Source organism: Dendronephthya gigantea, unplaced genomic scaffold (assembly GCF_004324835.1).
Source record: "Dendronephthya gigantea isolate DGI-Jeju-01 unplaced genomic scaffold, DenGig_1.0 000022F, whole genome shotgun sequence".
NCBI classification, from domain to species: domain Eukaryota; kingdom Metazoa; phylum Cnidaria; class Anthozoa; order Malacalcyonacea; family Nephtheidae; genus Dendronephthya; species Dendronephthya gigantea.
In genome coordinates this window covers 458947-482454 of record NW_021163032.1, presented here as the reverse complement: position 1 = coordinate 482454, position 23508 = coordinate 458947, and the positions used below count along the sequence as shown (strand labels likewise).

The following is a 23508-nucleotide window of genomic DNA, read 5'->3' as shown; positions in this document are numbered from 1 at the left end:
AAAATAATAATAATTCTTATTAAATTTGACTAATCAAAATTTACAACAAAATAGGTTTGAGAAGAAGTGCTATTATATACATTTATTAAGATTATAAGACACAGTATCTCTCTCTATATTATGTATTATCTCTATATTAGTGCTATATACAATTATTAAGATATCTTCTCTCTATATTGAAATTAAAAATAATTATAATATTATATTAAAATAATAATAAATATAATAAATTCTAACTAACAGTCGCCAGGCTGGCTACGCCACTGTTAACTTGTTAATTATGGTAATTTGCAATTTGTGAATTTTGCTATGGCTACAAACAAGTGTCTAAGTGTGTATTTATCTTGTTTTGTTCAACTTTGTCAAGACAGACAGGACATTGTACAAACGTTTTTGTTGTTGTGTTTGGTGGCGTCTCTGCAATTACAACCACAGGCACTTTCTTTTCCCCAACTTTTTTGAAGGAATCGACAATTGTTATCTGGCTTCCCGAATGTTTTTTTTGTCTTTCAATTTTGCTAACAGTTCCAGTAGAACTCCCAAAGTTGATTGATTTTGCATCCTTGTTTGAAAATTGCAAACCAGTAGGAAGCACAGTCTCTGAACTTTCGTCTGTGGCAAGGTTTATGTCCTGTACAAAATCATTTTCATTAATATCAAAAGAAATGGCTTTGGATTGATTGGTACTCGGCAGGATAGGAGTATTTTCAGTGATCTTATTTCTTTGCTTAGGAGCACCAAAGGTAGTTCTTGACTTGCTGGAGCTTGCTGAGCTGTCACTTTGAGACTTTTCCAGTGAAAGGTTTAAAAGTGTTATTTATTTTTTGGACATCATTCTCTTTGCCGCTGCTTGATTCATCTTCATTTTCGACTCTCCAAAGCTTGTTTACTCCTGTTGTGCTGCTCGTTGCCTGATTAATATCTCCCTTCATCGATGAGGATGTTTCTCCAATACTTATTCCACTTTCTCCACCACCAACCAGCCTTCTTCCAGAGATCATAAATTTTTGGCATCCCTTTTGTTTGCGAATCTCCATTAATTTTCTTTTTACAATCTTCTTTTTTGTTTTCGGTTTTTTCTTTCCATAGTCCTCTGGCTCACGGACCTTGTGGTATGTCCCACCACATGTTCGCTGGTGGTCGGACCACCATGAGTCATGCTGTGATGGTGCTCTGTTCATCGCTCGACGCACCATACCGTAGTATGGTGGCCGATTCTGACAGAGCCCATCACAGCGCCACCAATGCTATCGGTAGATGTTAACCTGCAGAGAGAAAGTAACTCAATAATGGTGTAATTTCAATTGTGTAAAATAAACAGTGTAAAACTAATAGGGTGATGTCAATGGGGTAAAATTATGTTAATCTAATGCGGTGAAATCAATGGTGTCAAATAAATGGTGTCAAATGAATGGCATAGAGACATAGAAGCAATGTCAAAGCAGTTGTGTTTAATTGATAGTGTAAAATGAACGATGTAATCTGATCAGGTATAATCGATGGTGTAGAATCAAAGGTGTGAAATAAACTGTGTAAAATGAATTGTATAAAATGAACGACAGTTTTCATTCTTAACTAAGAAATGAAAGGCAAGCAAAATGGTAATCTAACCTCATCATGAAAATTGTGGTAAACCTAAAAAAAAATTCAGAAAAAGTTAGACACTGCATTGCATTTTACAGTAATCTTGCAGTGGAAGGTAACAGCTTCAACTATCTTCTAGTGTCTTATATCAACCTATGAAACAGCATGCCTTAATAAAAGATAGTTACCGTAATGTTGGCGCCACTCTGTTTGTTAATTCTATACATATGCTTATGAAATTCTGGTCCATGAGCATTATGGTCCTGTAGTAACAGAATCAAGTAAGTCTATTGCTAATTTTTTAACTATTCAGAAACATAAGTAGTCATATATAGTCATAAAAGTGAAATAGATATTACATGTTTTTATGTTGCATTAAGCAGGCAATTTATGGATCTTTAGATGGTAACAGTTAAAAATTAAACAGGGTAATATAAATTGAGGGCAAAATTAGTACCCTCACTGTCCCATTCTCAGGGCCAGGGTGGAATTCATGTTACTCCCATGTTGGTTATACGCCATATCATTAACAATGACACGCCAAGGTCGTTTGTTAATTATTTTTCTTTGCCGCTGTTTGTGCCGATGGAAATACTACTTAACTTGGTGAGGTACATGTGCAAAAACATACAGTATAGAAAAAAATACATCATGTACAGTACCTGTTATATAAAATAATGACAATTTAACAAAAGAACATATTAAAATAAGATCTATTTCATATTTGAATAATTTAATCCTTATCACAAATACTTGAGAATCAGAGAATGTGTTAAAGATCATTTTCATTAGAGATCATTTACAAAACTGATATTTTCTCGTGTTTAAACAGTAAGCTCTTTGAATAAAGTTTTGACACAAATAAAAGCGATATAAAATTTATTATTTCACAATGTTTCGATGCTGTATCTCGCACCATTTTCAAGTGATAAAAATACATTAGTGAAGCATCAATATATTCAATCGTTCACAGCTCATTAACTAATCATGTTCGGATTGTTATAGAAATTAAAAATTATTAAAAATTACTACATTGTTTCTATGTGCATTAATTGCAAAGGAATTTAAAAGATTTATCTTAATGTGTGGCTTTTGGCACTTTCTTTTAAATTCCTTTGCAAACGTTGTGAAATAATAAATTTTATATCGCTTTTATTTGTGTCAAAACTTTATGATATTTTCTCAACGGAAATAATGTAAAACTAGATGCAAATTAAGTGCCCTACCTCATAACCTTTCTTGCAATCTTGCCACAATCACAATTAATGCCACTGTAATGCGTGAAGGCCATGTGCCTTGGCCCGCGTCACTCACAATGAGATCGAATTATTTTAAACCAATCACATTACAGCATTCTCATTCATAATCGAATGATTGAAAATGCGTATTTCAAATTCAGCAAATAAACGATTTACAGAAAAGTATCTCAATGCCGATAGTGGTGAACTGTTTTTATTATATTAGGTTGATTAACTCTTTAACACTTGGCTGCATGCTGGCTATATTAATATTTTTTTAAATTTTTGTATTGCGCTAACATAGGCTTTGCCCAAATTTCACACCGACTTACTGAGGCGCTCATGTGCGAATACTATAACAAAGGGCAAAGTCACGCCAATAGGCTGACGACGATACAATTCCACGCCGGATATATCCGGGATTTTCTACATGGATTCCACCCTGGTCTCAGGGTGATGGCCAGTTTATGATGAATATTTTAGCTTTCAGATGTATTTTACATCCTGTTATCAGATCTAGCTAAGTAAAAGGGAATTATCACCAGATACAATTTGTTTACCTTGTTGTTGTTTGTAACGAAGAGATATGCATGTATCATTTCATGCTGCAGAATGTAAACAAATATCAAAATTAAATGAAGTTGTCAATGAGATACGAGAACACCAAATAAAGTAGTCTTGAAAACTTACAAGTAACGTTTGAACGAGATCTTTCCTGGGTCGTAGTTTCAATAGGGGCATGCTAAGTTTGATGGAGCACAACCCCCCACGGCCTTCATAACAACAAACTCCGCCGCATCTAAGAAATAAGATCAAATGTTACGGCGTTAATTGCTTCACTTTTTGCCACAGCAAATAATTTAACCTCGTATTTTCACTTACAAAGTCATTCGCGGGGCCCACTTTACTTCACAACATGAAAGCTTCCCTTGAAAATACGTGTCGTTATACTGTAGAAATAGCTCTCTATCGTTTCCCAGCAATCGTCCACGATGGACGATGGCTCTAATTTTCTTTTTACACTAGTTGTTGCTGTTGATATTTCACCATCATTTCTTAAAAATTCGTCTTGAAGTGACAATGCTAATGCTAAATCTTCGTCGGCCATGTTGGATCGAATAAACCCCCCCGGCCCAGTGAGCTCAAAATATAGAACTCACTATTCTCCCCCCCCCAGCTTTTCTAAATCCAATCCTAATTCTAACCTAATCTCATGACCCAAATCCTACCCTAATTGATCCTAATTCTACCCTAATCTTTAAACCTTATCCCAACGACATGGGGGAGAATGTAGACCGCCAGTCCAATAAATATTTCCGTTAATAATTCATCATTTGAAGGACCCAAAACAACAAAATTGACGACTTTTTCAATGTTCCAAAAAGCAACCAAATATGCTCTAAAATGAAAGACATTAGTGTTAGGAAGCAATTTTTAGCATTTTAAAACAGTTTTTGAACAGTTCAAAAAGTCGTCAAAATTGATCAAAACGGTAAGGGGTAAGACTTACCATTTTGGTCAAAATTGATGACTTTTTCAATGTTCCAAAAAGCAACCAAATATGCTCTAAAATGAAAGACATTAGTGTTAGGAAGCCATTTTTAGCATTTTAAGACAGTTTTTGAAAAGTTCAAAAAGTCGTCAAAATTGACCAAAATGGTAAGGGGTAAGCCTTACCATTTTGGTCAATTTTGACCACTTTTTCAACTTTTCAAAAACTGCCCAAAAACGACTAAAATGAAGTATATTAGTGTTAGGAAGCCATTTTTAGCATTTTTAAACAGTTTTTGAACAGTTGAAAAAGTCGTCAAAATTGATCAAAACGGTAAGGGGTAAGGCTTACCATTTTGGTCAAAACTGACGACTTTTTCAATGTTCCAAAAATCAACCAAATATGCTCTAAAAAGAAAGATATTAGTGTTACGAAGCAATTTTTAGCATTTTAAGACAATTTTTGAACAGTTGAAAAAGTCGTCAAAATTGACCAAAACGGTAAGGGGTAAAAAGCTTACCATTTTGGTCAAAACTGACGACTTTTTCAATGTTCCAAAAATCAACCAAATATGCTCTAAAATGAAAGATATTAGTGTTAGGAAGCAATTTTTAGCATTTTAAAACACTTTTTGAACAATTGAAAAAGTCGTCAAAATTGACCAAAACGGTAAAGGGTAAGGCTTACCATTTTGGTCAAAATTGACGACTTTTTCAATGTTCCAAAAAGCAACCAAATATGCTCTAAAATGAAAGACATTAGTGTTAGGAAGCCATTTTTAGCATTTTAAGACAGTTTTTGAAAAGTTCAAAAAGTCGTCAAAATTGACCAAAATGGTAAGGGGTAAGCCTTACCATTTTGGTCAATTTTGACCACTTTTTCAACTTTTCAAAAACTGCCCAAAAACGACTAAAATGAAGTATATTAGTGTTAGGAAGCCATTTTTAGCATTTTTAAACAGTTTTTGAACAGTTGAAAAAGTCGTCAAAATTGATCAAAACGGTAAGGGGTAAGGCTTACCATTTTGGTCAAAACTGACGACTTTTTCAATGTTCCAAAAATCAACCAAATATGCTCTAAAAAGAAAGATATTAGTGTTACGAAGCAAATTTTAGCATTTTAAGACAATTTTTGAACAGTTGAAAAAGTCGTCAAAATTGACCAAAACGGTAAGGGGTAAAAAGCTTACCATTTTGGTCAAAACTGACGACTTTTTCAATGTTCCAAAAATCAACCAAATATGCTCTAAAATGAAAGATATTAGTGTTAGGAAGCAATTTTTAGCATTTTAAAACACTTTTTGAACAATTGAAAAAGTCGTCAAAATTGACCAAAACGGTAAAGGGTAAGGCTTACCATTTTGGTCAAAATTGACGACTTTTTCAATGTTCCAAAAAGCAACCAAATATGCTCTAAAATGAAAGACATTAGTGTTAGGAAGCCATTTTTAGCATTTTAAAACACTTTTTGAACAATTGAAAAAGTCTTTAAAATTGACCAAAACGGTAAAGGGTAAGGCTTACCATTTTGGTCAAAATTGACGACTTTTTCAATGTTCCAAAAAGCAACCAAATATGCTCTAAAATGAAAGACATTAGTGTTAGGAAGCCATTTTTAGCATTTTAAAACACTTTTTGAACAGTTGAAAAAGTCGTCAAAATTGACCAAAACGGTAAGGGGTAAGGCTTACCATTTTGGTCGAAATTGACGACTTTTTCAATGTTTTAAAAAGCAACCAAATATGCTCTAAAATGAACGATATTAGTGTTAGGAAGGAATTTTTAGCATTTTAAGACAGTTTTTGAACAGTTGAAAAAGTCGTCAAAATTGACCAAAACGGTAAGGGGTAAGGCTTACCATTTTGGTCAAAATTGACGACTTTTTCAATGTTCCAAAAAGTAACCAAATATGCTCTAAAATGAAAGATATTAGTCTTAGGAAGCCATTTTTAGTATTTTAAGACAGTTTTTGAAAAGTTCAAAAAGTCGTCAAAATTGACCAAAATGGTAAGAGGTAAGCCTTACCATTTTGGTCAATTTTGACCACTTTTTCAACTTTTCAAAAACTGTCTCAAAATGATCTAAAATGAAGTATATTAGTCTTAGGAAGCCATTTTTAGCATTTTAAGACAGTTTTTGAACAGTTGAAAAAGTCGTCAAAATTGACCAAAACGGTAAGGGGTAAGGCTTACCATTTTGGTCAATTTTGACCACTTTTTCAACTTTTCAAAAACTGTCTCAAAATGCTCTAAAATGAAAGATATTAGTCTTACGAAGCCATTTTTAGCATTTTAAGACACTTTTTGAACAGTTGAAAAAGTCGTCAAAATTGACCAAAACTGTAGGGGGTAAGGCTTCGTTTTGGTCAAAATTGACGACTTTTTCAATGTTCCAAAAATCCACCAAATATGCTCTAAAATGAAAGATATTAGTGTTAGGAAGCAATTTTTAGCATTTTATTACAGTTTTTGAACAGTTGAAAAAGTCATCAAAATTGACCAAAACGGTAAGGGGTAAGGCTTACCATTTTGGTCAAAATTGACGACTTTTTCAATGTTCCAAAAAGTAACCAAATATGCTCTAAAATGAAAGATATTAGTGTTAGGAAGCAATTTTTAGCATTTTAAAACAGTTTTTGAAGAATTGAAAAAGTCGTCAAAATTGATCAAAACGGTAAGGGATAAGGCTTACCATTTTGGTCAAAATTGACGAATTTTTCGATGTTCCAAAAAGCAACCAAATATGCTCTAAAATGAAAGATATTAGTCTTATTTCTTGAATAAGCAGTATATATAAAAAATAAGCATTATAAAATAAATGTCGAAAATATAGCCCAGGAAAGTTGATGAATTTTGAATACTTTAGTATTATGACCGGAAGTGTGACCGAAAAGTTATGACCGAAAAGTAACACAAATTGCCTCCTTTTGCATGGCTATAATATCTTCCGTGCAACTGCAGTAAAACCTGGCAATTATAGTAATTTCGGTATGCTCTTTTTAGTTGTGATTTATTTCCTTCTTGTTATCTAGATCACAAGTGGTCTATTATGCAAGTAGCCTGCGCCGCAGACCCATGCCCGAAATAGAAAGGCGGGGAAGTCATATTCCGTCTATGCGTAGACGTATTCAAGTGGTCGGCGGCCATAGTCAGCCTCGTACCCAGGCGCTTTAATAGTAAAATATATAACGTTGCATTCAGGTCTTATATAGAGGTCAGCAGAAAAAAAGCAAGCGCGTAGGGGTGCTTGGGGAGGTTGTGCTCGCGTTTTTTTCAGCTGACCTGTATACAATAACTGAATGCAACATTATTTTTACTATTAAAGCGCCTGGGTACGAGGCTGGGCCATAGTGACTTGCCTTAAAACTGAACTGTGCTTGACAGTGACTGCAATTATTCATCAAGGCTGCATCAGCCTGCATGCTGTTATTTTGTATATTGTTGAATGTAGCACTGTGAATGGTATGGTTTTATATAATAGGATCTAATAGGACATAAGTTTGTATAATGCTATATGACATATATTTCATTCACAGCACTGGGACTACGCAACATTATGTCACAGATTAGGCTGATAACATTTGATGCAACCAATACCCTATTTAAAGTTCATGGTGGTGTTGGAAAGGTGTATGCTGAAACAGCAATCAAATATGGGGTAGGAGCAAACCCTCAAGAAGTTGATAAAAATTTCAAAAAAGCTTTTAAGCAACATACCATTAAGTTTCCAAATTTTGGTCAGTCGTTTGGCATGTCATCCCAACAATGGTGGGATAGAGTTGTCTACTGTTCATTCAATGGTGAAGTGGAATCTGGTATTCTTAGAAAGATTTCTTCAGAATTATACATTAACTTTTCCAAGAGATCACACTGGGAATTGTTTCCTGATGTTTTTCCTGTCTTAGATCATTTCAAAATTAGAGATGTGAAACTTGGTGTTATCTCAAACTTTGATGAAAGACTAAAAACAATTTTAACAGAGCTTACCATTGGTAAATATTTCACATTTGTCTTGTCATCAAGGGAGACACAATGGTGGAAACCCTCACCAGAGATATTTCATCATGGTATTTCTATGGTGACCAAGTGCTCACCAGCAAACACCTTACATATTGGCGATAACCTTGAACTGGACTACAATGCTGCGAGAAATGCTGGGATGGAAGCACTTCTTTTGCAACGACAACCATCGGATCAGGAACTTTTAATGAACAAAGATGTACCAAAACATAAAATAATAACTAGTTTAGATCAACTTTGTAGTCTTTTATGAAATAATAAATTGCTTTTTCACAAAACTTACCATACCTATCTTGATATTTGATAATATTGATTGATATAAAAATTAGCTTGAAGTACTTTACATTGTTAAACCCAAAGTCAACAAATGTGGTTAAAGTTTAATCTGCTTAGGGACAAATTAAATTTTAAGGTTGTTAAGGGACATTGTTACTGTTACTGAATAGAGAGATGATCAAAATATACTATTGGAAAAGTTGCTACAACTACAAGAGTTTCCAAAACAATTTATCTCATTTATCAGAGGCACATTCTTGGGATGAATAACGGAGTAAGGACAGTCATTTCTTGTCCCTGTTGTCAAAGATTATTTATTGAAAACTATTCGAACACCAGACAATGGAATGCGCACAAACAACGTACAGATTTACAACAATTTAGAAAATATCTAAACCTTGTTTTGTCAAGAAGCAACGAAGGAATAATGGCTAAAGGAAGACACGTTAAATTAGGCGAGAAGGAACAACCTGATTTTACTCCAACGACGGAAGAAAGAAAGAGCCTGTTGTATCAAACAGAATTCATTGCAAAGAAGAAACGAGAAGCTAGTGAAAGCGAGTTGCAGAGTGGTTTAGTTGTGAAGAAACTTTGTAACAATTTGAAGACATATAACCAACGGGATATTACGGATGGAATGAATCAACTGGAACAAGCAAGAAAGATGAATGAAAGACGTGCCCATTATGTAGAAAGAAGCGCATGTGCCCCAAAACTTCCCAACGATTTAGTAATTAGGAAATGCGATGGCAACGACTTCAAGAAATTCAACAACGCCGTAGATTTAAAGAGAAAAAAGGAGAGGTTTGAGAGACGGAAAAAAGTTGAAGGTCATGAAATGTTGCTCCCGACTATTCCTCCTGAATCACACGGTGAAGAGCGTTGTATAACTGGTTCAACTGTCGTACAATTTACAGGCGAGAATACGAAACTTGACATATTTCTGCCTACTCTGATGTAGAAGAATGTAGAATCGAATGGGTGTCGTTTTGAAATGATGAAAATATAACCATTAAAATATAATTTATATAATTTACATAATTTTGGTAATCTATATTGAATTCGAATATCTTAAGAATACTTCTACAGACCTAAATTAAACGGTTAGTTTTTTATATTAATTTCTGTAATAATTTTGCGTTAGTTAAATTTTTTTTTCATTTAGCGTGCGGTGGTGAGAAAATACTTCAAAATAGCTATGTAAATATTCCTGCAAATACCCGTAGCTACTTAGCTGGTTTTTGGAGGGAATACGAATGAGTGAAGGCATTGATTTTGGACTGCCCAAAGCCAAGTTGATTTTTGACTGGTGTTTTCACGAAAGCAGACAACCCCGTTTTTTTCAAACCTTCCTCAGGTCTTCAACTCCAACTTTCTGAGCTCTTCACATGTCGATATATAAGGAGAATTTCCATTTTTGAAGTAGTTCATTCGACTTGCATTTCTCGACGGTTAGATCAACTTGTGAATTGTTGTTTTGTAGACAAAACCCCGTGTTCTTGTGCCTGAGAGTTTTGTCTCTAAGATGTTGAAATAACTGAAAAAAAAATATCAACGATACTGAGTTATTATTTCTGTTTATTTGTTTGCATATTAAAAATACTTTAAACAGCTATTTTCTAATTCTTACTATAGTAACTGAAGAGGACGGGGAAAAACAGACATTTGTGTATCTGGGACCAACACATACCTGGGCGGAGTCTTTTCTACAACCTTCTAATTTGACAATCTGACCAGCAGATTTTTCTTGTAATGTCAGACAGAGATCATGATGTTTTACTTTGTTATTTCGCGTTAAAGACCACTCCTATATGAATGATTACATTTAGTTTTCACATGTACGACATTGTAGGATATAGCGTCTTCTCTCGTGTAGCACGCACGAAAACCTGTTTTCCGAAGCCAAAGGCGGAATTTCTCATCAGAAGAGGATTTTTACAGGAGTAGTGCTTCTGTATATTTGTATTGAGGTGACACGATCAACAATAAAAGTAACCTACCTGGTTGCCCGCACCTCCGTGACATTTCATGGTCCTAACCGAGCCTCCGCCAAGATGACCCATCGTGTCTAAACACAGCTCGCCTTGCCTTAATTCACCAAACGCCACGTCATTCTGATCTGGCACTCTAGAAAATAAAGTAAAATATGAATGACTCCAGAAGGCAAACAGGCACATCAGAGCAGAGAGAGACATGAACCAATCAAATGCGAAACGTCTATCATATTAACCAATCACGAATGACAATAGGCCCGCAGATAATAGCGAAGATGAAGACATGAAGTCGAATCTGAAACTCGAATGTGAAGAATATTGAAGAAAACCCAGCCCAACAACTTACTGTAGCTCTGGATAGACATTTTCCAAATACCACTTAAAAGACTTGCATTTTAAATTCTTTCGTAACTCAACGCGGGATTTCACGCTATATTGGAGAGTACATAGTCGCTATTAAGCTCGGGATATGGAAAACGTTTACAACGGTAACAGAAATTCTTCTCGTTTGACTTACTTTCCATAAGGGCTATTCTTTGAACCATGTCGAGCGGCAAAATAGAATTTCTTGTAACCGTCCATCCAGACTTCAGCCGTCCGTCTTGTGTTTCTAAAAAGCCGAAAGGGAATTTCGAGGATTTTAAAAATTTTTCAACGCGCACTCTATTATAAGACTTTATTATTATCCTGCTCTATACCAGATGATTTACCTCGCCTGGCTCTACCAGTATTCCCTTATAAATACGAGTTATATAAGTGATGTGACGCTTGATTTTCCGATTGGGAAAGGAAGTTTCAACTTTCAAGTTCGAGGGCGTAGGTTTAAATTTTTTTTGTGGGGTGAAATGAGAAGCGAGTGGAGTGAAATAATGGTGAAATAATGGTGGTAAAACCTCTTCTAACCGTATGTAGGTATTTGAATTTCCATCCGGAAAGGAATACGGGTGTTTCTTGCGAAAAACGTGTCCAACACGTGAACAAGGAATGATCTCCATACTGCCGTCACACATCCAGGTTCGAAATGAAATCTCTAAATAATTTTAAGATAAAAGAACTTGTGTATTTTGATGTATTATTTAAAGCCCTTATGTGCCATCTTTATCCATCTTACCAAAGTTCTCACCACCCCATATATCCATCATTGTATCATATTTTCCTATCTTCGTGAAGAAGTCCTTATCAATCACAAATAATCCCCCAGCGATCATAGGTGTCCTAGAGATGACATCAAGGGAGATTCATTACAAGATTTGGGAGAAGGCTTCCCGTGCATAGGCGAGGGGGGAGACTCCCAATATAAATGAATGTTTACAATAGCATTAGTTTAGAAAGAAAATTAGTACTTTATCGGAGCAGTGGGTGCATTTCTTCGTTCGATTTTCTGCTGAGGTGTCAGCTCATCCCACTTGAAATGCAAACTCCAATCAAAACCTTAAAAAACAGAGAAAGTTTTATTACTACAGTACTAAATCTTTTAAAGCACTTTACATTGGCATCACATATATAAAAGCTCACATGTTAGATAGGTAAGTAAGGCTAGGACTTTGCTTGGGAGATCTTTTCACAATGTTCAAGGCTTTAAGCTTACTAACTAGGAAATTTTAAAAAAAAATACCTCCTTTGATATCAGCAGAAGCTCCAATATACTTAAAATTTTTCATGCTAATCACATCAATAATTGGACAAACGACCCGCGTTGGATCCTAAACCAATAGAGAAACCATTTTACACTGTTTTATACAAAACCAAAATAGTCATCTTATCCTTACCTCAACAACTCTCATTAGCAATGGTTCAAGCCAGCCAACATTGCATTCACAATGACTGTCCAAGAACGTCAACAACCTTCCTGTTGCTGCATCAGCACCACGGACACGAGAGCGAATGAGACCTGGGAGGGAATCAGATGAAGAGAATCAGGTGACGAAACCGTACTTGTGACTAGGAAAATGACCGGGTGAAAGACTACCTTCTCTCTTGTCATTGCGAATTAATCGTACTTTAGGAAGAGACAGCAGCATAGAGCCATCATTAGCTAAACAAAACACATGTGAATTAAAACAAAATACAACATCAATAAGCAAAATCCTAATGTGAAGGAACTTACGGTCATTACTAAAATCATCGATAAGTATAATTTCTTTGATCAATTTTGCTGGACTTCTGTTTAAAATACTACAAAAACAAATGAAAAACTGTAAATGAACTGCAATGTAAACATTGTATTGCAAGCTTCCCCTGGTAAAAATATAGAAATGAGCATAAATTGTATACTTTATTCCAATACCTTTTCACAGTTCTTAGTAAGGTTGACCTTGCTTCATTGTGGAAAGTTATGATAACACTGGTTGGTGGTAAATTGTTTGAATACTTTAAAGTTGTGCAACTAGAAAATATAAAAGTATTACATGAAACATTACATTATAATTTGCATTAAATCCAATAATAATTTATTTTCATGAAAGTAGAGGTATGCAAATGGCACAGGGGCAGCTGGAACAATTGCACCCTGTAGATAAGGGAAGCTTTTGTGCATCTCTACATTGATTATCAGATTAAGTCTACCTTGCATGTCTTGTGTCTGGAATCACTCTGTCACTGGCAAGGTTGTCACTTGCTTTACGATTAAACCCATTCTCTTTAAAAGGATCCTTGTCTATTTTTTTAGCATTCACATATTCATTTTCATTAAAATTAACATTACCCATGCCGTTGTCTACATCACTTGGAGACTAAAAGATAAACAAAATTATCTTGATGGAGCAGATCAAGTATATGATTTGAGAACTATATTAAAACTAATGATATACAATAGTTTTAAACATTTTTTCATAGCTTAAGCCTAAAAAAGATTAAGACCCATCCGTTATAAAGTGTAGAAAATTATTCTATAAAAAATAGATTGATACATGATTACTTTGTAGTGTCATATATTTATCCTAATTGTTATCAAGCCTGTGTTTACTTTATGTTGTTTTTAAAAAATATGAAACTCTTGTCTGTATAAACACATCGCTATGCCCTTGTGAAAGATGGAAAGATTCTTATTAATTTTAACGCAGCGCATTTTCTATAGAAACAATGGAAACATTCATCGTAGGTCAATTAAAATATTCTCAAATATTCATTAAATTTGACAACTTTTACCCGCAAACTCGTCGACTTCACCACGCGAAAACCGTCCATAAAATAAAGCACGGAAAAAAACCAAAGCAATAATAGCAATACATAAATCGTGCGCCTCCTCCGCCAAATCATCCTCGATTTTTTGATAAACTTATCCGGTAGAATTTCATTAAAAATTAATAAAAAGAAATATTGCTCTCCACTGAGTATGTTATAGCTCGCATGTTCGACTCAGCACGACGCGTGGATGCACATGCAGGTATGCTAATGCACGCGAGACGCCCACGTTTAGTTATAGCAACATTTACAAAACATTTACTGCGTTTCTATACAGTTATAAACACACAGAAACACGCGTGGGAGTTTGGGAGAACGAGAAGTAATCACCCTACGGGCTCGTTTTCCCACGTTATGTCGAGTTCTCCCAAACTCCCACAATGTTTCTATAACTGGGTTGTAGGTTGTGCTGATTTTAAAACGTTCTAAACCGTAACTGTTCTAACATTTGCCGTCACGTTTGTTACATATTTGGCATCTAAAATGGCACCTTATTTATTCTAGAAAGGCACTTATTCGAATTATGACTTCAGTACCCTAACCTACTGATTCTACTGTATAGTACCATATGTTACCATACAGGACTGTATACCAATTGCACTACGGTAAAGTAATGTATACTACTATATACTAGAAATATTGTAATACTAATAAAGTATATTGCAAACATGGGCTTATAGCAACCAGGCGTATAGCAATGTACAGTGTTGTATAATACTTGAACAAATGTTGGTTTAATTAAGGAGCATTGCCTCATATGAAACAAACACAATCGCAAGGGGGTTGTATCTTCAATGCAGAAATTTTGTCATTGAAGACAGATATATGGCATCAATTTCAATTGATCCAAGATGAAAACATACAAAATACTATCATATATTCCAGTAAAAATAACATTTGACAATATATATAATGATACCTTTTTGATGCATCTATTATCAACAAATATATCTAGAGAAATATCCAAATATTACCAGTTATCATATAGATGCTAATATCCACTAGTGATCATTATAATTCCTAATTGTACTATTGTACTATTATACTGTCCAGCGGCCCTAACATGGAAGCCTAAAACCTAGCAAGGCTTGTGATAGCCCTAGACTGAATTTTGCAGGATAAATTTAATAATTTTCAGCCTTTTCTATTCTGGGCACTTCCTCATTATATGAGCAACCATGCAAGGCATGGAAATATGTCTCTAACTATCACATTCATCATTTTGCTGATATATCAAGAAAGTGCAAAACATTTGGCCGTACTCGAAAAGGAGATGAAATTTCCTGGCATAGACAAGACACCAGATCATGGTTACAAACATGATTCCACATCAGTGATGATGGCGATGCGTCGTTGTCAAAATTAATGGAAATATAATTCCAATGATTAAAGCAATTAAGTCACTTTTCTTATGGTGTTCATGTCCACTTGATCCCTCGCTACCTGTTGAATTATGAGCTAAGTTTGTTGTTTCTGGTAAAACATGAACTGTAGCAACATACAGAAAAGTTCCTGCAGAGAACAGCATTGCTAGCCCAGTACCATTCACACTGGAAAATAACTCCTTACCGCTCTAAATTATAAAGAAACAAATCCTTGTTTAAACATTGTATTATTTCCGCTTTTTGAGCTATTTGCAATGTACGGAGTTTAGATCTTACTTACTTGGCTAAGACATGTGTACGTTAAAATTGCTAAAACTGGTGCCGCCATTGAGAAAATAAATAAATGTTTTCTTATTTTATTCCGCTGCATTCCCTGACAAAATCAAAAAACATTTGATAGGATAACATTTAATAGCAGGAAACTGAAATGCACTTGTATGTTTTAGTTCTTGGGTAGGCTTGGGGAGCAGTATATACTTTTATAATAAGATAAGGTGATTCAGTGATTTATTTAGTAAAAAAAAACACATGTTTCAAAGCCTTTACAATGTAAGGCAATGTACTGGTACTAACCTGTTGTAATAAAAATGTTGTGAGCCCAAATGCAGCTGGAGCCTAAAAAAGTGAATCCAGTAGAACAATTCATAGTTAAATTTTCATGTATATGTCTTTCCAAAATTTTCATTTACATTCAAAGATAGGATAAAAACCTTTCTTGTTGGAAGCTATTTCCTACCTTGTGTAACATAATTGCAAGAAAAACTATAATTTCTACATCAGGTTTTGATGACACTGCGGCTGCTCCCATTGCTATACCATCAGCTATAAAATAAGGAAACAATATTGAAATCTGAAAATATCTAGTGAAACATTTACACTGTAGTAGCAAAGTCAAACCTGCAGCATGAACTACCAATCCTACTGTAGCTGTAAAATTTCCACGATTCTGTCTGCCATTGTTCTCTACATCTGAAGGAAATTATACGTGCTATTTTCTGTCGGCTGAGGCACAAAAGAGGAAGAAAATGTTTTTCATACACATTGCTGGGGGGATTATCTGCAGGGGGTCCAGGGGGGGAAAGTCAGTTTTTTGTTTTGCTTTGTATTGACCAACCAGACAATCTTACACCTATTGTTCTCTATAGCCAACTTTTAAATTCAAATCCGGATATATACCAGGAGTATGCGAATGTCCACCAAGGCAATGATCAATCAAGAGCATGAACACAAAACCCAGGCAAAGAGATATACCAATGAATGCATGAGGTTCAACTTCAGGCATTGATCCAAGGTTTGGCAAAAATCCACCGGCACTTGTCGCATGTGGGGTTGTTTTTGGTGCCATTGTAACTTCATGATGGTGTTCGTGATCTGGTAGAGAAAAACAGAGATTGGGATAAAGTTAAACTATCTTGTATGCAATCACATCCATATTTCAAACATCAACTTAATTACCACTACAATAGCAGGGTATGTCTTACGATGGCTGCTCTCTTCATATAATGCATTGACTCCTTCAGGTATAATAACTGCAAGCGCAGTGCCAACTAATAGGCCAGAGCCAAGAACAGTAACCATGTGAAGTTTGGACTGAAAACAGAAAGGGTACAAGTCACATTGATAATATACACTATATGAAACAATAAAGCTATATGCAATATCTGAATGTCTTAGACATTCAGATATTGTATAGCTTCATTCTTTTATTGAGTGAATGAGTTTATACGTTTTGATAGTAAAGCTTTTATTACAGTTGAATCAATTAAACTAGCCTAGCGGTAAATTGGTGTAAAAACAAAGTTTGGAGCAAGGCGCTTATGCCCTGTTTTGAGTCAAATGAACAAATTATAAACAAACCTCTGATAGACTGATTGACAATGGCAATGTGCCCGCTATGTAACAGCCAGTTAGCATCGCAAACGATAAAGACAGAATACCCGTGAAGTGTTCCATGATTCTACGGTAAGTCTGACGGTAAGTCTGTACGGTAAGCTCTACGGCTCATTAGTTATGGTACGACAAAGAAAAATGAGATAAAGGAATATCCGATTTTCAGAAATATAATTATCACTCGAATTATTATCGCTGCATTGCCACGTCTCCCATACTAAGTTCATCACATTCTACTTTCGGACGATTGGAAAGAGTTTCAATGAGCATGCACTTGGTCAGTTATTTCGAAAGCCTATCAAATTTAATACGTTATATTTCATATAATATAATGGCTTTACTTTTAAGGGATAGATATGGTCATTAAGGATTGAATTAAACAGCTGGAAGAGAAGAAAGAAAATTTTCCAAAAAATCGATGTTATTTATTCTATAAATTCTATATATTAAAGCTAGGTATATCCCGGAAAATTTATCCTATATACGCTTAGTTTGATAATGGTTGAATTTGAAGACTGAAGCAACAGAGGCAACAGTAGATAAAGACGGAGTTCTGCCTGTTCTGGCAATGGCCCATGGCCAATGGCTATCGCTGTAGACGATGCTGTTTGGGCATATTAAATGCTGTATAATGTGATATGCACCGGGATTTTCTCCAATGAATGAAGTTGAAGATAACAGCTGGGTGCGTGAATTCGACGTATCGAACCCTCAAAAAACGCATGCTGGATATACAGTATACAGAGTTAGCTCGAAGGTAAGTTTGTTATGATGATATCGAAGTTATCAAATCGACAAACACTGAATTGTTATTTTTCGAATGTTTATCCACTTGAGCAAACAAAATATTGAGACTTTCGTGATGTGATATTGCTACGTACAATAATAAACTTGAAAGACAAGTGACAGAAGTAATTGTTGTTCTTTTTATTATTCTCATTGTATTTGTGACAACTGTATGTATTATCAACAATTACCGCTAATTAACCTATTGAATGTGACATTTCAAAAGTTCCACTAACCATTAGGCGAGTTAGACAGAAACGAATGGGTGAATGACTAAATAATAGTGTAGTAGAGTAATACAGGGCAATTGCAGAAAATAACCTGTCATTAAGTGTACCATAATTTTTTTTAAGGTATATCCCAAGGGGTCACCAGAAGGAGCATCAGAGGTAATGTAATTACGTTCATGTTTGTATTCTGAAGTAGTGCATTTTTCATTAAAAATTATTTTTATCCATCAACAACCAGCATTGTTGCCAAACCAGTCAAACTTTGTGTAGCATTCAGCATTTGATATCAATACACAAAATGTGTATTGCTTACGTACCATTTTTGCTTCAAGCAATGTGTTGGTCAATGTCAAAACATTTTTTACTAGATCATTGTGTTCAAGAGGTATAGTGAAATCAGGGGATTGTATAAGGAACTGAAGACTATTTATGAAAATAAAAATGACAAGAAGAAAAAATTTCCGCGTTTTGCCAAAGGACATTACTTCGGTACGAGTCGAATGACTTCTGTTTTGTGTTTATTTCTCATTTCGTTCCTAATAAATCCTAGCTTTTAAATAATAGAAGTTCCCACTTTTAATTCCAACAACACCAATCTTGTATTTGCAGATCGATTTGATGAATCTGTGATAGAGGAAAGACAGAAACAAGCCTTGTCATTGCTCTTGTTTGCTGGAAATATTTCCTTTCTTTTCACCAGTGAACCTTTTGTGAAATTTTTTGAGGTAGGTTTTTTGACAACAATTCATTAGTGATTTTTTGTTCACTTCTATTATGGAAAAATCTGATCTCAACTGAAAATACTGGTCAACAAATTTATCATGAAAATTTACATCTTTTCCGAGCTATTGTAGCCATATTGTAAGCTAATAGGTAATTTGTGGTTTTTCATATGGATCTAGGGTGGAGTGGAGCATTCTAGTAGAGGATCATCTTACAGTGACTCAGAACCAACTGAGCTTGCATTTGATGTGAGCAGCGAAACTGAGCCGTGGACCCCTGAGGTGTATTTCAATGAGAAACAAAACAGTTCAGACGAGGATGAGACCATTTATGAAATCAGACGAGATCTTGCAAATACTGATTTATCACTGGACATGAAGAAGACTTCAGACGTGGATGAAAAGGCGTGGCTGTTTAGAGCAATGTCCATGTGCAGTGATGGGGAAGACATTGAAGCACTGGCATCTGAGGCTGGGTACATTGCCGATGATGTAAAAGAGAATAGTTTGATTACCAAGGAGGATGTTAGTGATGCTACTGGTATACGCAAGACAGATGTTTTGCCAAGTCAAGGGAGTGTGGACATGTTACCAACTTTACTTGAGAGTGATGATGGTGAGGAGGAAGTCTTTGTTGAGATTTTATCTCCAAAGAGGATTTCGACTCCAGCCAGCTCAGATACCCAATCACCATTCGACAGTTGTGTTGATGAGGAACCTGGGCTCATAGATGAAACAAAATGTGTAAATTCTCAGCCTTTAGACAGGAAATTAGACAGTGCTTCATCTAGTCAGGATAACATTGATACCCTTGAACAAGATTCTAACTTTATTAGCCCATCAAGGAAATTAAATGACAGAGAAGACGAAGATAAGGAGGCCACTAGCAATGGTGAGGATAGAGATCACATGCAAGATCTCAAGGAATCTGGCCTCGACAATGAGTCAGGTTCTGTGGAATGTAAAAACCAAGGCCACAGGCAAGTTGGTCGCACTGTCTCAAATATAGCAATGGCATGGATTGATCCAAAGAAGAAGGATTACTTATATCAAGCAGCTCAGATCATCCAGCAAGCTCTGTATTGTGAAGCTAATGAAATGTACGAAGATGCTTTCAATAAATATAAGATTTGTGTTGGAATATTGCTCAACGGTGTGCAACGTAAGTTCTTTAATTCACAGATTTAGGAGTATTGCCACCTCAACTTTAGGGAGGGAAATGTGCAGCCCAAAAGGAGGTGGTGTCAACTCAAATTTAGTGTGCTTGGGTTCAGAGCTGCTTGTACCCTACACACCATATCTGGCACCTCGCCTAATACCCCATACAAAACCACACTGGATCTATTCCTATCTGTAATGTTCTCTTCTCTTTTAGATGACAACGACGGCAAACGACGCGAGGCGGTTAGACGTAAAACAGCTCAGTACTTAGTGAAAGCAGAGTTTCTGTTTAACACTTATCTGAAACATGATGACAACAATACTAGTGACTGGTCAACTGAGGTAAGAACATTGCCGTTGTGATAATAGTTCGGAAAAACGTTCGTTCCATATTACACTGGACTCTCTCGAAATATTCCTATTCTTTTAGCCTCAAAATTCCGTTCAAGACATCACAGATCGGAGTATCGTTGATCGGAAATTCGGTCATCTGACATTGGCAGGTTTGAAAGTCATTGGCGTCGTTGGAAAGGTAGGGTTGAGTGAATTTGATGGTTAGCATGGCTAATGGAGCTATCTATCTATAACAGCTGTCCTCTGGACTTTTTTTCACAGAATATGTTGGTGGAATGTGCAGGGTTAGATGGTGTTTTTGTCATGAAGGTACGATCCTGCATATATCATTTTTATTAAACTGGTGATCTGGTTGATCTGCGAACAGGGTTGTAGACGTAGTCACCGCAGGTTAACCGTAATACCCCAAGTGAACCTCATGCTAATACCCATTACTAACATCTTTCGTATTTTACAAGGCACTCCACAAAACCAACGCTGTCCACCGAAGCAGTAGACAAGAACACAAACAGACCAGTAGAAGCTTCTCGAAGAAATACGTGAGTCGATTTTATCAGCTGTTGTCAGCTCCTTCGTTTTAAAGTGCTTTAACCTGGTATTTGGTTTTTTTCCAGGTGAGGTCAAACCACATGGTGAAATTACATCGTCATTTTGACACGAACAATAGTATATTCTTGCTACTTGAGTATGCCCCGGGTGGGTGTCTGTGGGGTCACGTGAAGACACTAAGACAACATTACTCTCCGTGTAATGAAATGTCTGATAGAAATGTTGCACTCAGCAACGATACTTTCGCTCATAATGAACATCACTCTGATGTGGACGAATCCGCTGAAGAAGAAACTGCGCCCGAATGTACATCAGTTTCTGGCGAAGACGGCACATCAAAAGAGATTGTTGGGAATGAATTAGGCGTTGAGGAGATTTCTAGGAATTCCCAAGGAAATAGTATTAATTCAGCTAGTGAACCGTTTCGCGAAAATGTATCGTTAAATAACGACACAGGGAAGGAAACTGCGACGAATGCAAATTGTTTACCAGAAGAGAGGACGTGTTTGAAACCGGGTAAAACATCGGTTGAGCAATCCGGTCAACCCTGTCAGATAACACGCAGTGACGTGTTGGGTTCTTTGGATCACGTGGCAAGCGATCGTTCCGCGATGGATAAATGTGTACAATACTGGATAGCAGATCTACTGCTGGCTATTAATAGCTTGCACTCGTGTGGGATTATCTTGAAGTAAGTTTTCGTCTTGGAAAAGGAATACTGTAGGTATCCACAAGCAACTTATAATATCGTCTTTTGTAGGGACCTGAAGCCATCCAATGTGTTATTAGACGGCAATGGCCGTGTCAAGTTGTCGTATTTCGGAGTCTGGGAAGAGGTTGACCGCTCTGTCGACCCAGAGGCTGTGACGCAGTTTTACTGCGCACCTGGTATGAGATATAATACTCGTCGACCTTTTTTCGACCAGTTTTTAAAATATATTTTATTAACAGCAATAGTTCAGATGATCGGAGTAATTTAGAGAGAGCTAATTCTCTGGTGACCTGGACATAAGGTAAAGAACCATGTTATGGTAAAATGCATCTCGCAATTTGTTTTTCATGCATTTTAGAAATTTCTCGTGGTGAAAAAATCACGTTTGCAACGGATTGGTGGAGCCTTGGTGTCCTTAGTTACGAACTCATAACTGGAAAGGTACCAATCTTAATATATAGATACTCTATTCCACACTCACTGTAATCGCTAAAATACCTGGAGCGCTAAAACGAAGTCTGTTTTCGGTATATTGTCAATTGTCATTGCTTAAAATTTACGTCGCGGGATCAAATCGTCAGACTGGTTTAAAATATGACGCTCTTTTACAGACCTTGTTTTCCACTCATCCTTGGGGTATCTATCCACATTCATCAATCGTCTTCCCAGTTCAAGAAATATCCACCGAGGCTAGATCCTTCTTATCTGGGGTAAGTAAAATGTTTGTTTCAATTTGAAAATGATTTACAAACCTATAATCGCGGTTTACGATTTACTTATTTCTTACATGTTTTCAGCTTATTTGCCATAACTCCAGAGAAAGATTAGGTGAGTTTTCAATGACTTTATCGTCGTGCTCCAGACTAGATATTATTCCACAATAAACTGTCGAGGTTCGTTTCTAAACTACCTGAGAAAGATATCTCAAACGCGGTCGCCCAGTGTAGGTAGTTTTCTACAATAAACTGCCATGGATTGGTTCTAAACTACCTGAGTTAGCATCTCAAACGTTGTGGCTCAGTTTAGGTAGAACTCTGCAATAATTTGATTTGGGTTGTGGCTGAACTGCATGTCCAAAAGAGGATACATCTCAAATGTGGTCGTCCAGTTTATGTAACATTCTACATCAGACTGTCTTGGTTTGTGTCTTAACTACCGCAAACATGCCTAACATGCATGGTGCTTCATTTTCTGTAACATCATCTGTTTTTCTCAGGCAGCGCTATGGACGGGGTGGAAGGAATCAAATCCCATGCGTTTTTCAATGGAGTGGACTGGAACGAACTTTCAAAATCAAGATGACATTAAAATGGTCCAGAGCTATGCCTTGGGATGGCAATTATTATTATGCGTTTAGGGGAAACAATTTGAAATTTTATAAATATAGGGCATGTCGAAATATACATTATTTTTAAACGTTTTGTAAAATAGTATCAAAGTTTATTTTACTGTAATTCTAAAATTCATTAAAAAATACAATTGTTGAGGCAAGTTGCATATAGTTTTTTACTGTCATGTTCCAGTCTCACGGAATAGTCTGATTTACTATACTGCCACTAGTTTCCAAAATGGTCTTGTTTTTCGTGAAATGCAACTAAGAATGTGATGCATGATAACGATCAATGAGGCTTATTATCTCATTATTTATTTTTAATTGCGTTCGACGCAAATTAATTGCGACGTACAAAAAGGCGGTAATTAATTAAGTGTTTTTAAGTTGTTAATTTAGTTCAATATATGTTTATTTTTTTCCTCCTTATAACAACCTGTCGGGCAGGTGCTATTTTCAAAAAAGCAATTAATATCATTGTGAAATATCATACAGTTAAACGTGACATATTCCCAAAGAAAATAAGACCTTCTCTCAAGTTTAAGTCTGCACTATAAATGTTGTTTTCCACGTACGTTTTAGTATCGTTCTTCAAATACCGTGA

The 23508-nt window shown here is 35.8% G+C and overlaps 5 protein-coding genes across 7 annotated transcripts; 2 read left to right on the top strand and 3 right to left on the bottom strand.

Annotated features, from left to right (window-relative positions):
• Positions 1 to 134: 134 nt before the first annotated feature.
• On the bottom strand, positions 135 to 3958 carry LOC114522413 (sprT-like domain-containing protein Spartan). The gene is made up of 6 exons (XM_028543085.1): positions 3705 to 3958; positions 3513 to 3621; positions 3383 to 3427; positions 1773 to 1847; positions 1612 to 1635; positions 135 to 1265 (listed from the first exon to the last, which is right to left on the bottom strand). The coding sequence occupies exons 1-6, from the start codon at positions 3710 to 3712 to the stop codon at positions 1248 to 1250; spliced, it is 279 nt and encodes a 92-aa protein (XP_028398886.1). The 5' UTR covers positions 3713 to 3958; the 3' UTR covers positions 135 to 1247.
• A 3713-nt stretch (positions 3959 to 7671) lies between these two features.
• On the top strand, positions 7672 to 9626 carry LOC114522189 (haloacid dehalogenase-like hydrolase domain-containing protein 3). The gene has a single exon (XM_028542822.1). It carries the CDS (start codon positions 7827 to 7829, stop codon positions 8583 to 8585), a length of 759 nt encoding a protein of 252 aa, XP_028398623.1. The 5' UTR covers positions 7672 to 7826; the 3' UTR covers positions 8586 to 9626.
• A 74-nt stretch (positions 9627 to 9700) lies between these two features.
• Positions 9701 to 14730, bottom strand: LOC114522187 (polypeptide N-acetylgalactosaminyltransferase 2-like). Of its 3 annotated transcripts, XM_028542819.1 has the most exons (15): positions 13750 to 13977; positions 13168 to 13334; positions 12890 to 12988; positions 12710 to 12777; positions 12572 to 12637; positions 12372 to 12493; positions 12218 to 12305; positions 11946 to 12033; positions 11714 to 11817; positions 11506 to 11632; positions 11120 to 11212; positions 10949 to 11032; positions 10609 to 10735; positions 10299 to 10415; positions 9704 to 10145 (listed from the first exon to the last, which is right to left on the bottom strand). In XM_028542819.1, the coding sequence occupies exons 1-15, from the start codon at positions 13858 to 13860 to the stop codon at positions 9993 to 9995; spliced, it is 1614 nt and encodes a 537-aa protein (XP_028398620.1). In that variant the 5' UTR covers positions 13861 to 13977; the 3' UTR covers positions 9704 to 9992. The 3 variants fall into 3 exon arrangements, with proteins under 3 accessions (XP_028398621.1, XP_028398619.1, XP_028398620.1); XM_028542820.1 differs by lacking the exon at positions 13750 to 13977 and adding an exon at positions 14705 to 14730 and having other exon boundaries at positions 9701 to 10145; positions 12572 to 12777; XM_028542818.1 differs by having other exon boundaries at positions 9702 to 10145; positions 12572 to 12777.
• Positions 14731 to 15104: 374 nt separating this feature from the next.
• On the bottom strand, positions 15105 to 17291 carry LOC114522188 (zinc transporter ZIP9-B-like). Its single transcript, XM_028542821.1, has 8 exons — positions 17028 to 17291; positions 16652 to 16760; positions 16347 to 16541; positions 16068 to 16139; positions 15907 to 15992; positions 15744 to 15785; positions 15451 to 15543; positions 15105 to 15358 (listed from the first exon to the last, which is right to left on the bottom strand). Exons 1-8 carry the CDS (start codon positions 17121 to 17123, stop codon positions 15116 to 15118), a joined length of 936 nt encoding a protein of 311 aa, XP_028398622.1. The 5' UTR covers positions 17124 to 17291; the 3' UTR covers positions 15105 to 15115.
• Positions 17292 to 17414: 123 nt separating this feature from the next.
• LOC114522332 (ribosomal protein S6 kinase-like 1) lies at positions 17415 to 23055 on the top strand. The gene is made up of 15 exons (XM_028543001.1): positions 17415 to 17817; positions 18200 to 18235; positions 18445 to 18565; positions 18686 to 18801; positions 18979 to 19960; positions 20174 to 20301; positions 20390 to 20491; positions 20575 to 20622; positions 20772 to 20852; positions 20928 to 21553; positions 21623 to 21750; positions 21933 to 22015; positions 22186 to 22284; positions 22372 to 22402; positions 22791 to 23055. Exons 1-15 carry the CDS (start codon positions 17719 to 17721, stop codon positions 22874 to 22876), a joined length of 2766 nt encoding a protein of 921 aa, XP_028398802.1. The 5' UTR covers positions 17415 to 17718; the 3' UTR covers positions 22877 to 23055.
• The last annotated feature ends 453 nt before the right edge of the window (positions 23056 to 23508 follow it).